The 12,789-nt window shown below is 45.2% G+C and overlaps 1 protein-coding gene across 2 annotated transcripts in view; it reads right to left on the bottom strand.

Annotated features, from left to right (window-relative positions):
- GRM7 (glutamate metabotropic receptor 7) overlaps positions 1-12,789 on the bottom strand; it is a gene marked incomplete at both ends in the record, with an annotated part of 242,321 nt that overhangs the window by 88,044 nt on the left and 141,488 nt on the right. For both annotated transcript variants that reach the window (XM_080350516.1, XM_080350517.1), the window contains one exon: positions 534-674. In XM_080350516.1, coding sequence (XP_080206642.1) covers positions 534-674 — 141 coding nt within the window. The remainder of the gene's footprint in view (positions 1-533; positions 675-12,789) is intronic.

The following is a 12,789-nucleotide window of genomic DNA, read 5'->3' as shown; positions in this document are numbered from 1 at the left end:
GTGTTTAACCCCATTCTTTAAAATAACGTTAGTGAGAACAAAAGCCTGATCAATAATTTTATGCTGCCTGAAATGAGAACATTTCACTCTGTGCTAAGTACTTTCCCACAGCTGCATTTCCTTCAGCCGTTCACTTCGAGCGCACGCGGTGAGTCCGTGACTGTGAGCAGATGGTGCTTTGGCACGGGAGGTGCCCAGCTCCTGATGTGCAGACGTGTGACAAAGCACAAGTTGTGGAAATATTGTCCATCTAAAACAAGCTAACAAAACAACCTCAAGTCCCCCTGCACTCAAATAAATGGACTTCTGGCTCCCATGGAAAATACTAATTTTCTTGCAGGACGGACAACCAGAAAAAGGAAGAAATAGGAAGAATAAAAAAATGCATTCTTCTATCTACTTCTCTGCCCTGCGAGGCTGATGCTGCTGTTCCATTTTCTCTACAAGCTACGCAAATTCAATTCATTTTTCCAGTCTGTCTCCGGCGCGGCTCCTGCCATGGGCAGCGCGAGGAGGCGCAGCCGCTGGGTTACCTGTGCATTTGCGGTCCGTGTCCTCCTTCTTGGACCCGCTGATGGTCAACTTGCAGTTGAAGTTCTCCTCCCAGTACTCTGCAAACCACACGTTCCGTCTGTTGTTCTCCAGGGTGCGGGAGGTGAAATAGGCATCGAACCCTGGGGAAGGAGACGGGAGAAGGGTGAAGTCCGGCTCAGATCGCAGCCTGAAGAACTAAAACTCTGCTTATCTCTTTCTTATCATCCAGCACATGTTTGCGCCTCCAGCATCAGGAGATGAGCGGGGAAACACTGAAATTTGTTGCATACTTTATTTAATCACCCTCATCTTGCAAGTAAGTTACTCTGCTGCTAACTGCGAGGTACAAAGCTAGGTAAGATACATGTACAACAGAGAATCATATTAAAAAGTGTTATAAGCAATAAGCATGGATTAGATATACACCAATAAGGAGTGAAAGGAAATTACACGGTGCAGCTGATATTAGGCTGAGCTCAATACTGCTAATTTCCTAATTAACCTCTCCGGACCTCCAGAAAAGGCAGTTTCATCTAATCTGGCCATTATCAGTACACCTCATATTTTCTTAGCATTCATTTCCTTCCACCCACGTACAGATAAACTCAGAGAACACAACTTCTCCAAGGTACCTGTGAATCTCGGTGATCAGATATCCTGAAGCTGGGAGGGGGGAGGTTTCCTTCCTTAGACCTGGGAGATTCAGTTTGTTACTACGTTTTTATTCTATTGCTGTCCCAGTATACTTTTAGTTTTACTTGGCAAACAAATTATTTGCACAAGGACAAATATGTTATCAGAAACCTGGATGAAGCAGTTCCATCATGAAGAGGATCTGAAAATGCTGTTTGCGCATCGAGGAGTTATCTGCCATCCCAAAAGCGCAAATCCCTCGAAGATGCAAACCTCAGCTGTCTATTCCGCCCCTTCCAGCCCCTATGGGTATTGCAGGGGAGCGGAGAGCCAGAAGCAGCAAGTTCTCGTAGACACAAAATCATCTCTGTGTACTGCACAATCACGCGGTTCCTTTTGATTCTGCTGTTAGAAAGGACAGTAAATACCTATTCCACTGAAAGACAGAAAAAAATGCTCCCTGCACCACATCCAACAATTTCTCTCGCTGAAATAGGTGGGTAAATTGGCTCAATCTGGCACTTCACACAACGAAACCGAGTCAGAGAGAAAACATATGGCATCGTTAAATTAGCGTAGCAATCCATCCTCTACCGGATAAAAATAGACAGCATGTAAACAGATGTTTTCAAATAAGAAAGCAGATTAGGAGTGGGGTCAATCTGTCCACTTGCATTAGCTTTGTCAACTGTTGACCCAACTATAATGTGCATTCAAGTCCACTACACCCAAGACATAAAGTACATCAACTCCAAACATCAAACCAGAAGAGTAAGTATTGGGGCCTTTCGGAAACAGCCTGAAAGCAGATTAAAATGTTACCTGCAGCCTCACTAGAAAAATACGTGTAGGTGTCTCCTGCAACAAACACATCAGGATGCTCCAGAATGGTGATGAACCCCAAGCAACAAACCACACCAAATTAATTGTGGGCTGGCTGGTCACAGTGGCCACATAACTCAGTCTGGCTTGTCTGGCCCTTACCGTGGTTTTTAATGCTTTCCAGAATAAAAGTGCACAAAGCTGCAGGAAGAGAAGCCACCTGTGATGGCAGAGCCAGCGGTCCCTCCTCTCACCGGGAAATCATTGAGTGAAACTCTCCTGTCACAGCTCTTCTACTTAATTAATGATGAATTAGTGACTTATGAATGTTTCTGTGCACGGTCTCTAGACAAGACAGCACAGTTTGTACATTTCTGGGATGAAATTCCCTGAGGAAAACATTCATGTGGGTGGGTCAGAAGGCAACCTAGAAGCTACTCTTAGATTTTCGGGACATGCAAGCTAAGCCTGTTCTCCTGTAAAACTAAGTGTGGTAGTTTTGCTCGTAATTAAAAGAGCATTTCAAAGGGGATATCCAGTCGTAAGATCTACAACATATATATGGCTCAGAAAGAGTAAACCCTACCAGCGTACCAAAGTAGCTGACCCCTGGGAAAAGTGCTCTATGACTCAATAAGATCAAATCAATACGTCTTGATAAAAACGTACTAGAATTCCATAAGAATTACTCTAAACCTTTACAGATTTCATAACAAATAATAACATTCGCATTGATTTTTTAATGATTCCTCTGCATTCTCAAGAAGGAATATAGATCTCTATTAAAGAGCGTACATTTTTTATCATTATTTTCTATTGACCAAGACAAGCAGGCAAGTGACTGACTGACGGGGATGGCGTTACGTACCAGCCCAGATTTCTGTTCATTCCTCACTGGGTGGAACATTAAGACAACTTAGAGCATAGTGCTAAACTAAGAGTTTAGGGTTCGGGGCCTCGGAGAATTAGATGACCCAACCAAAACAACTGGGTGCTTCAGTGTAAAATTAGGAATAACCACTTCTTACTCCTGTACAGGGCCAAGTGCTACACTTGTCTCACAAGATTTAATCATTTCCCAACATTCTCCATATCTCATACTTAAGAAAATTACTTTTTTTTTTTCAGCAAATACCTCTAAGAGATATAGTTATTTTATGAGATTTTACAAATTAAAGTGTCTTATTACTTTAAATCACTGTGATTCGATTAAATAGTTATTCTTACACATAGAGAGATGATACTACCTAATGGGTTCATTTATTTTGCACCCCCAGGATTAATATATAAATTAACTATGTAGCAATGAAAAAGTCTAAAAAAACCCACAAAAAAGCATCTATTTCTCGTGTCAGCAGAGACTTCGAGGGCTCTGGGTTCTTTAATAAGGAAAATAATGAACCCTAACTGAAACACAAAGCTGTCGACCTACTGCATTTCTCATGTGCCTAAAGTGTTTGAATTCTCAGCCCATGTGGCTTGGGAGCAAATACAACATATTGACCTAGTTGCAAACAAGTAGTGATTTTATCAGTTTATGATATTTTTATTCTGTCTTATCCAAAGTACGTCCACACTAATGATTACTAGTTATACAACTTTTATTTACCCACCACTTACTACAATTACTGGTGCCAAGTGAGTTGAAAGCAGCTACGCAAATAATCTTCCAATTTCCCTAGCATTCAAGCCATAATCGTTTAATTTCCTGACATTAAATCAGGGATAAAAGCATTAGGTGTGCAATGATAAGATCAATTTTAAGACAGCTAGTCTTTTTTCAGATATTATTATGTTGCCCAAACCACACGCTATGTAGTATTATGGAGCTGTTAATATGGTCTACAGGTATTTTCTTGACCTTCTTACTCAATAAAAAGGCCAGAATATTAAGTGATTTTATTAACTTCATGCCATAAAAATGCTTTGCAGTTGTTGGGCTTTTTTTTTAATAGTTGCTAATTAGAACAGTGAAAAAAGGGTATTTTAGTTGATATCACATTGGACTTTTTACATTATATAAAGCACATACAAAAGAAAATCCGCTTGCCATATTTAGGGCAAATCTGGAGTTTTAAGCTATAAAGCTTCTATTATGGAAATAGATACCTATGGGCCAAGTATCATCGTTCTCACTTCTATAAAATTATACGGCTGCCACAGCAATAAGATCATGACCTAGGTGCTGTCTAGACAGCGCCGCAGTAGAAAGGTTAATATACAAGTATATTATTATTCATTATTCTACATTTTATTGCTCTCAGGCACTTCTGCCTTTCACAGAGCGCCCATTTATATCAATATGAACAGTTAGTAGAAAACTTGGAATTTATTTCTCGTGTGTTTTGTTGCCAGAGCGGGCGGAGGCCGCGGCTGTGGGGGTTCCCTGGTGCGGCAGAGGGACCCCCGTTTGCTTTACCAACAACAGCCAGCCCAAGTCCAGGTCTCAGAGCACCGGGAGGACACTGCTGCTCCTCTTTCCCCAGCTTCATAACGCACGAGGTTTTTGCATTTTCAGCCAGAGGGACTCGGGAAGTTGACAGCGGTATAAGTCACCAGGGCTGCTTAATGCAAACGGTGCTCTCCTTCCAGCTCAACACTGCGTATTCAAACGGCTCCTGCTGCTGGAGTGAATCATGTTTTATGAATTGCAATAGCAGAGTCCCAGCCAAGGGAGAATCGCTGCTCACAGGAGCCCAGTCCCGCGAGTGAGCGTCTGCGTGTGCTGCGCACATTATCACCAGCATCGGGCAAGCACAACAGGCTTAAAACACAGCCCCAAGCAGGATAACTCTCCCCGTGATTCATCCTTTCCCACTGCCCGGTTACTAGAAGTGGGCTATGTGTCTTACCACGACCTTATCCATTAATTACTCTTCTTTCCTCATACTCAAAGATATGCAAAAAGCCTATTTTTTTTTGATACTCATCACAAGGGAATTCAGTTCATAGCTTGCTTGCTTTCTCACACACATACCCAGTCATCTTGTAATTATCTGTTGCTTTCTGCTTTATGGAAGGGATCAGTTTGTGTTCTGCTCTGGCCACAGTGGAACTCGAGCCGAGTCAAACGGTGTCACCGCAGGACACGGAGCAAAGCGGCGGCAACTCAGGCTGCACACTCCTCCTTCCCATTAACTGCAGTTACCCCGAGTTCTGAGCTGTTATTTCACTCTTTCATTTGCGATTAACTATTTAACTAAATCCTTTCATATGCATCAATGTTGTCTGCCCATCAGTTTTCCGAGTTCTTCCTTCCCACCCTTTTTGACCAAACAGGAGAAGCTGCTCCACAGATGTCGTGTTTCATTATAGTACCCCAGACGGGAAGGTCAGAGGGGTGCAGAAGATCTAAATGCAGAACACAAGAGTGGGTTCCTTCCCTTTGGTAGCAGCAGCAAAGGCACATTGCGTGGACTAAAAAGCATTTAAACTCAAGTCATCTGCTTGCGTAATTTAAAATGAGGATAAAAATACAGAAATTCCTCTCTATTGTAACACAGCGACTGGAGTAACCCCTAAAGATGTTCAACATCTTAAAATTAGTAATAAAGAAAACCAATCAGCACACATAACGAACATGCTAAATACAGTGATGCTACACAAAAGGTAACTTTTCATCATCCTGTCATACACAACCCAAATTCTAAGTTGTAAACTTACAAATAGCCCCAGGATGGTCAATGCACCCCCTGGCTGTGCCGTCCTGGCACACAGACCTAAAATAAACCTGCAAATAACCCAATCAATGTTTGGTCACATTGTTAGACCTTCCCAGCAAACAATCCATGAGAGGAAATGCAAGCCCGTCCCCTCCTGCAGCGGGAGAAGGAGACGACACACAAGCCCGTGCGGCTGCTCCTGCCCCGCTTGGGGAGCCCCAGGCTGCACAGCTCACCAGCTTTCAAACACTATTTCCTTATGCTACCTTCAGTTCCTTCAATACACATGGTTAATTTCCTTCTCTCCTCTGTCCATATTTGCCTGCACCTCGCTGAAGTGTTACCATGTCAACAGGAATAATCACAGCATATGGATTTTAGGCACCCTCAAATTTATATGCCTGCTCACAGACCTGTACTTATCCACACAGAGTCCCCCAAATCAGACCTCCAGAGCTGCCACATGTTTTTTTACTGTTGACATGGTAACACTGGCTAGATGAAAGCAACCCCGCGTGTTCAAAGTGCTGGTTAATAGGATGTGATGCCCCTTTTCTGCAGAGCGTCACTTCCACGGGACACACACACACCAGCCCGAGCTCCGGCAGGTGCAGCCGATCCACAAACGGCACACCAGGGGCCGACCGCGCACAGCGGAGCACCGCACAGCCACCTCTTGCTTTAGACTGTCGGTATATATGCTACCAATCCTATCTTCAAATTCCCCATGAGATAACACCCCTAAGAAAATATTGCCTGAAAGCTCCATTGCATTCTTCCCTTCCTTTTTTTCTTTAAGTATTTAAAAAAAATTTTAAAATTACCTCCTTGATTTTGGACTTCTTGATTATAAGGTGGTTTTAATAATCTCGTCCAGCAGAGCGTTCCAGGATGTGCCCAGGGCGAAGCGGCTGCCGTCTGTCCATGCCCACAGCCACGGCTGCCGGCACAGAGCTCCAGCTCCCAGCCGGCTGTGCGCGGTCATGGCGTCAAACCGCATGGTACCATCCAGAGCAAGGGCTCCCACCCGCATGTCAACAGCCAAAGGTAACAGGGATCATTTTGGTGGCTGGGCGATCTGGTTTTATCACTCGGGCTGATTTTGGGGACTGGGGGATGCAGTTCCATCACTCAGGTTGACCCTGAGGCTGGTGGTCCCACACAGGAACACCCACGTCACCCCCAGTGCTTGTCTTTGGAACATCCTGCAGATTTGAGGGAAAGCAAAAAAGCTTTCCAGTTTTATTTAAATATGTCAGGAACAGCAAATCCCTTACACACCCATTCCTCAACCTCTCAGCATTTTTCTTCCTCCATGTTGCAGGGCCACCCCATTCCTGGCTCAGCAGCCCCTGGGGACCCTGCCCACCCTTGCGGACCACCAGCCACATGCCCTTGGCCAGCCCGTGGCTCAGATCCCCTCCTCATCTCTCTGTGGTTCCGATGTGCACCCCAGGAGCTGCAGTCACAGCACTGGGAGCTACTGGGAACTGGGCAGCAGCTGGAGCCGGGAACCAGCACCTCCAAATCGGGCAGATTTGGGGGACATCTCTCATCTCTCCTCAGAGACGCCGTAGCAGGGACGACTAAAGCAGCCGAAAGATAAGGAAACTTTTAAATGGCTCTCAAGTTGCAAGATAATTTGTATTCCCCTCTCTTCATACCAACACATTAACCAAATACATTATTTCCATAATGAGGAGATGAACATCTGTGTGGCTTCCCAAAATTTCAAGTGGCAATACTCGAGACAAGTATTCTCTCTTTGGGGATTGACACATCAGCATTTTAAATAATTACCAAAGCTAAAAACGTAATTTAAATTCCAAGAAGACATTAAAGAAAGAGTTCAGGTGTCATTTAGATTTTTTTTTAAATAAAGCACCCCAATTTCATTCCGCTGCTGCTGCAGTATGGTACTAAACTTTGGCCTTGGCCCTGCGTAAGTGAACTGCTTAAAGCAAACTTTAGCATGAGAAACATCAATATTAGAAGTGACATCATGTTACTAGAAATCACTCTAAGATAGAGCTGGGGCTTTGAATTGCTCTGGATCACATAACCCCATGGTGCACAAAACACCCAAACACGTTGCAAAACCAAAACCCAAACACCAACAAAACCAAAACCCAAACACCAACAAAACCCAAGGGACGAGGCCAGAGACACACAGGCTCTCTCCACAGAAATCTCTTTAGCAGCAAAGCCGAGGCGGCAGCCCCGGCACACAGAGAGCAGATGGGATGTCCAGGGTCACCGCAACTCCTTCCACTAGGTCCTAGGAGATTTTCCTCAGGAAATTTATGCTGTTTAAAATGCTAATTAAACTGAGAAACACCGACTAATCTTGCAAATACAGATTAAAAGTATTTCCTCATTACAGGAGTAACCGAAAGCTACTCTGAATAGGTTAATGGAGTAACCCAGGAAAGAACTTAAGAGAAAGAAATACAGGTTTAGTTTCAGTTCAGAAAGGTCTGTGGGAGCTCGTTGCATCGCAGGTGCTCGTGTACATACCGTCCTGGGAGAAACGCAGGAGCAAAGGAGGAGGAGCAAAGCCAGCGCTGCCCCCATCCTGGAGAACACCCTGAAACCCACGTCCACAGGCGGCTACAGGTGCAACAGCAGCACACCCCCTCTCCTGAGACCAACCCTTATTCACAAGTAATCACGCTGGTCTTGTTTCAGCTGTGCTAATCACTTTGATGCCCCTCACCTGCTTCATCCTCCCAAGTTCCAACACAATTACTTTTTGGAAGGTGAGATACATCAGGACCACGTATTATATTGCACAACGAGCTGAGCCACCAGCTGAGCTGAGTGAGCAGGATTAGGGGAGGGGGGGGGATTTAGGAGCTTGGTTTTCTTCTTTTTTTTTTGTTTTTCCCAGTATTTCTATATTTTGGATTAGTGGAAAAGATCAGTTTCCCTGGCCCTTCTTTATTAAATGTCTTGCATGATTAATCACATTATTAATTGTGTCCTAACTTGGTTAAGAGGGAGGAAAGACCCCAGATGTAAGAGGCCTTGGCCGTCAGGGCCAGGCGAGACGGGAGCTCTTGGGCTGTTTTCCTGGGCATGTGCATTGGAAATGGAAAAAAAACAGGTTTTGGTTCTTCAAGAGCTCAGGCGGTGCTGCAAAGAGCAGCACTGGGGACATGTGGTTGGCAGCTCTCTCTCCAGACGGACAACGGCCGAGGCAAAGACTGAACTCCACTTTCAAGACATTTTACTTTAAACTGCGCAGGGGGATGTCTTGGCTTACAAAGATGCTGCTCTTCCCCATCCTACAATTATATATATATAACTATGAGATAAAAGGATTGTATTATCTGTCCTTACCAGGAGATCAAGATCATTGATCTATTGACTCCTGCTTCATTTTACTAAAGAGCCGGCATATGCGATTACGCTGAGGATTCTTTTTCTAAATCATTTTTCCATTTCCTTTAGTCATTAGAGTCAACGAAACAAAAATACATTCCAGAAGCAGATCTGCAGACCCAGCATGAGTGAAGTGGGCACTTCAGCATTCATTGTATCATCTTTAAGGAAATTATGTGTATTATTATGTGTATTATTTCCTAAACTATTACTTTCAAAGGCCTATAATCATTCAAGCATTAACAGCGCAAACTAAAAGGAAACAAAACAAAACCAAACCAAACAGCAGCAACCAAGCAAACAATAAAACCTTTCCAAATCTCTGTCCATTTCCTAAAACGAGCACATTTCTCCCTGTGTCTGGGCCTGGCTCACCCTGCAGAGCTCAGCCTGGGACATGGGGAACTCTTTCTTTTCTGGCTTGCTAATAAAGAGAAAGTGTAAGTCACAGAGGATTCAGAGACTGATTTGAAGGCACCCGGAGAGCGAATCTCTTTAGGTTCTAACTACAGTCACAAATACCAAAAAAACAAAACTTCTCGTGAGAATTTAGGAGGTTTCCTTTCAACATCTTTCAAAATAGAGAAGAACTGACCCCAAAGAGGAAGAGCAAACAAGTGAACTCTTCTTAGCGTTTGTAAAGAGCAATGAAATAGCTGAGAAGACAAAGAATTGTTGAGATGTATGAATTTAAAGACAACAGAGTAGAAATAATGCATTACTGTAAATATATTACACTCAGAGCTATCTTGGTAGAGGATTTAATGCATGTGAATGAATTACATGCGAGACTTGTTGCAAAAAATAACCATTATAGAAAAGACTGATGACTGAACCTTCTGTTTCTTCCATCACCTCATGGCACAGTCAGATTGTATTTGTATTCTGCATTTCACTGCCCCGAATTTCGGAGTCTGCAGCTTCCCAAATTAAAGCCCTGTAATAACTGTAAAGGAAAATAAATGGTCACCCAGTATCACGGACCTAATCCCAAGGTCCTTGCTCAGAGCTCTGTGTCTTGTGAAGGGACAAGAGTTGGACTCGATGGTCCTTGTGGGTCCTTCCAGCTCAGGACATTTTGTGATTCTTGAGCCTAAATCTGTCTCAAACATGAACAAACGTTAAGAGAAACCATCAGTCCTTCTGCTCAAGTAAGTGTCGTTCTCCATTGCCCATTTGCTCCGTCCCTGGGCAGCCCACCATGCCAGGGCTGGAAATATTCAACTACTCCTGCTTTGCCAAAGCAGCGCGGCAAGTGATGAAGAATTATCTGTTCCATCAGGAACAATCTGTGGTTGTCAGCCCTCCTGCAGAACAGCATTTCTAAAACTAGATATTTGGGACCATTCATGGCTATATTTACCTAAAAGAGGAAGGGTTTATTTCAGAAAGCTCCTGCAATTTCTTTGGTTTTGTACACACAAAAAATACATGAAGTACAAATGGCAAAACAAAAACTCTGCCAATGTACTTCCTGCGAATCAGGAAAATGCCTTAACCTCTTAAATCATAGTGTAAGAGATATCAGGAGAGATGCAGCTCTCACGCAAAGAGGAGAGGGGAGCAATTCCCTCCCCATCCCCGGCTCTGGCAGACAGAGGGGACGATGCTGCAGAGGGACCATGGAACCCCCCAGCACCCCCTCCCCAACTCCCTTCTGCTCCTTTCTTTCAGCAATGCAGCTGCTCGAGCCCTCCGCTCAGGACCGTAACCCGTAACCCCCAGCTCCCATCGCTGGGGCTGAGGCCCGGCCGCAAACCCAGCCCAGCGCTGTGCTCGGCGTGGTGCTGGTGCCGGTCCTGCTCCGATCCAGAGCCAGAAGGTGGGAACATCTTTTCCCATCTCTGTTCCTAAACCTCAACAGAATGCCAAACCAAAACGCTCTTTTTTCCCCGTTTTCCCAGCCAGCTGTGCCCAGGGGGCTCATCCATGCGGGGTCCAACGGGGTCCCTGCGCCCCAGCCCTCCCCAGAACACCCTGCCACTTTTACTAACAAACAGAACATCAATTCTTAGAAACTAATGAAGATTGAAACCCTGCAGAGAGGCAAAGACCAAGAGCAGCAGAAAACACCAGGATTTCCTAATGTGGGGGAGTTGTGTCAGAAACAGTAATTCCTGTTCCCGCGCCGCTGACCCCCTGCAACAGAGGGTTTGGTTTCCAGCCCCCTCGGCTCCGCTGCCTCACGGCGATGCTGCAAACAGCATCTTTCCGTGGGCTGGGGAGGCAGACCCGCTCCCCGGGCAGCCTCGTTAATCACGGGCGCTCGTTAACGCCTCCGCGCAGAAAATCCCGCGGAGAAGGTTCCCAGCAGCTCGCAGGCGGCTCAGGAGCTGGCTGGCTAAAAATACAACCCTGCCCTTTCTGCCTGGAATACTCGGCACAAATGCGTCCAACAGGCAACTTCGGCGTTACATCGTTGAGAGGTAAATTGTTCTTGAGAAGATGCAATTTGGGGCAAAAACAAAGACTGCTGATGACATGGCTTAACAGTGATCAATAGCTGAATATTCTTCCGTGAAGCATCTCTTCTTCCAGCACCAGCCATTCTGTGTGTGTGTGTGTACACATCTCTCTCTCTCAAAACAACCACCCACACAATCTCCAGTGTCCTGAAATCACAGTTAAATATGAACATCAAAGAGAAAATGGCACCAGAAGCCCTGGGAGCAATATACAAAATACAGAAATACAGAGAGAGAGACACACACCCGCAGGATGAGCAGCAGCTGGCGCTGATCAGACCAACTCCTCGATTTTGAGGCAGCGGCTCTGGTGCAGGCTGGGTGAGCAGTTTATTTCATTTCAGGGGCTGAAGAGAGAGCTCCCGACATCTGTATTTTACATCGGTTCTTTATGGTCCAGTTAGAGCTTCTCACCTCACTTCTTCACTCCAAAGCAGTGATGCCATTTGAAAAGGTACCAGTTCAAACCTCATGTGAACTAAAACGTCTCGCTAACGCTGTTGTGGCTGTGAGCTGTGTCTGGCACCGAGCACAGCCGGGTAATGCTCTTTGGTACTCTCAAATGATCACACCTTCAAACTGCCCAAGAACCCCAAAGGAACTCCAACAACTCAACACCACCAAACAGCCAGACCTGTAACCTGGGCAAAATCCTACACTGAAATAGTGCACAGGTTTACATTCGGAGCAGCAGAAGCATGTGGGGTTTGGGAGGTGTTGGCTGCCGGGAGCTGAGCTCTGGAGCTCCACGGGGCATTTCCCCACTGGGGTCTGCGGCAGCACTGGGAGCGCAGCCGGGAACGTGTTTCTCACTGGCGCTCACAGGGAATATTAAACAAAAGGGAAAAACAAACCAACCACAACAAAAAAACCCAAACAAAGGCTTCAATGCCTTCAGTTAAAAGGAAACTACAAAAATAACACCCATTTGAAACTTCACAAAAAGTGTGTTTCTTAACTTCTCTATATCTGCATGTTAAAAAATAATGCTATCCTTAAGCTACCGTCTCTTTGAACTCACCAAACCTGTCCCCAAAGCCCTCACTTCAACCCATCAATGTCAAGCTCTGCATCGCTCTCACGGCACCACAAGAACCGAACAATTTCTGCCTTTGGTGGGGAATGGACCCTGTTTGCCCCATATCCATCGGCCCCAGGGGACTGGGCATCACCGGCAGCGGGACCGGAGCCAGCGTTCCATTGCTTTTCACCATAAACCTTCCAACTGGCACCTGGGAAAGAGCACAGGAGACGTGCAAGGGGTGATGCCTGCACCAAGCAGCCCAGGT

The sequence above is a fragment of the Nesoenas mayeri genome (genome assembly GCF_963082525.1).
Source record: "Nesoenas mayeri genome assembly, chromosome: 10".
In the NCBI taxonomy this organism is placed as follows: domain Eukaryota; kingdom Metazoa; phylum Chordata; class Aves; order Columbiformes; family Columbidae; genus Nesoenas; species Nesoenas mayeri.
This window is presented reverse-complemented; position numbering and strand designations above follow the sequence as displayed.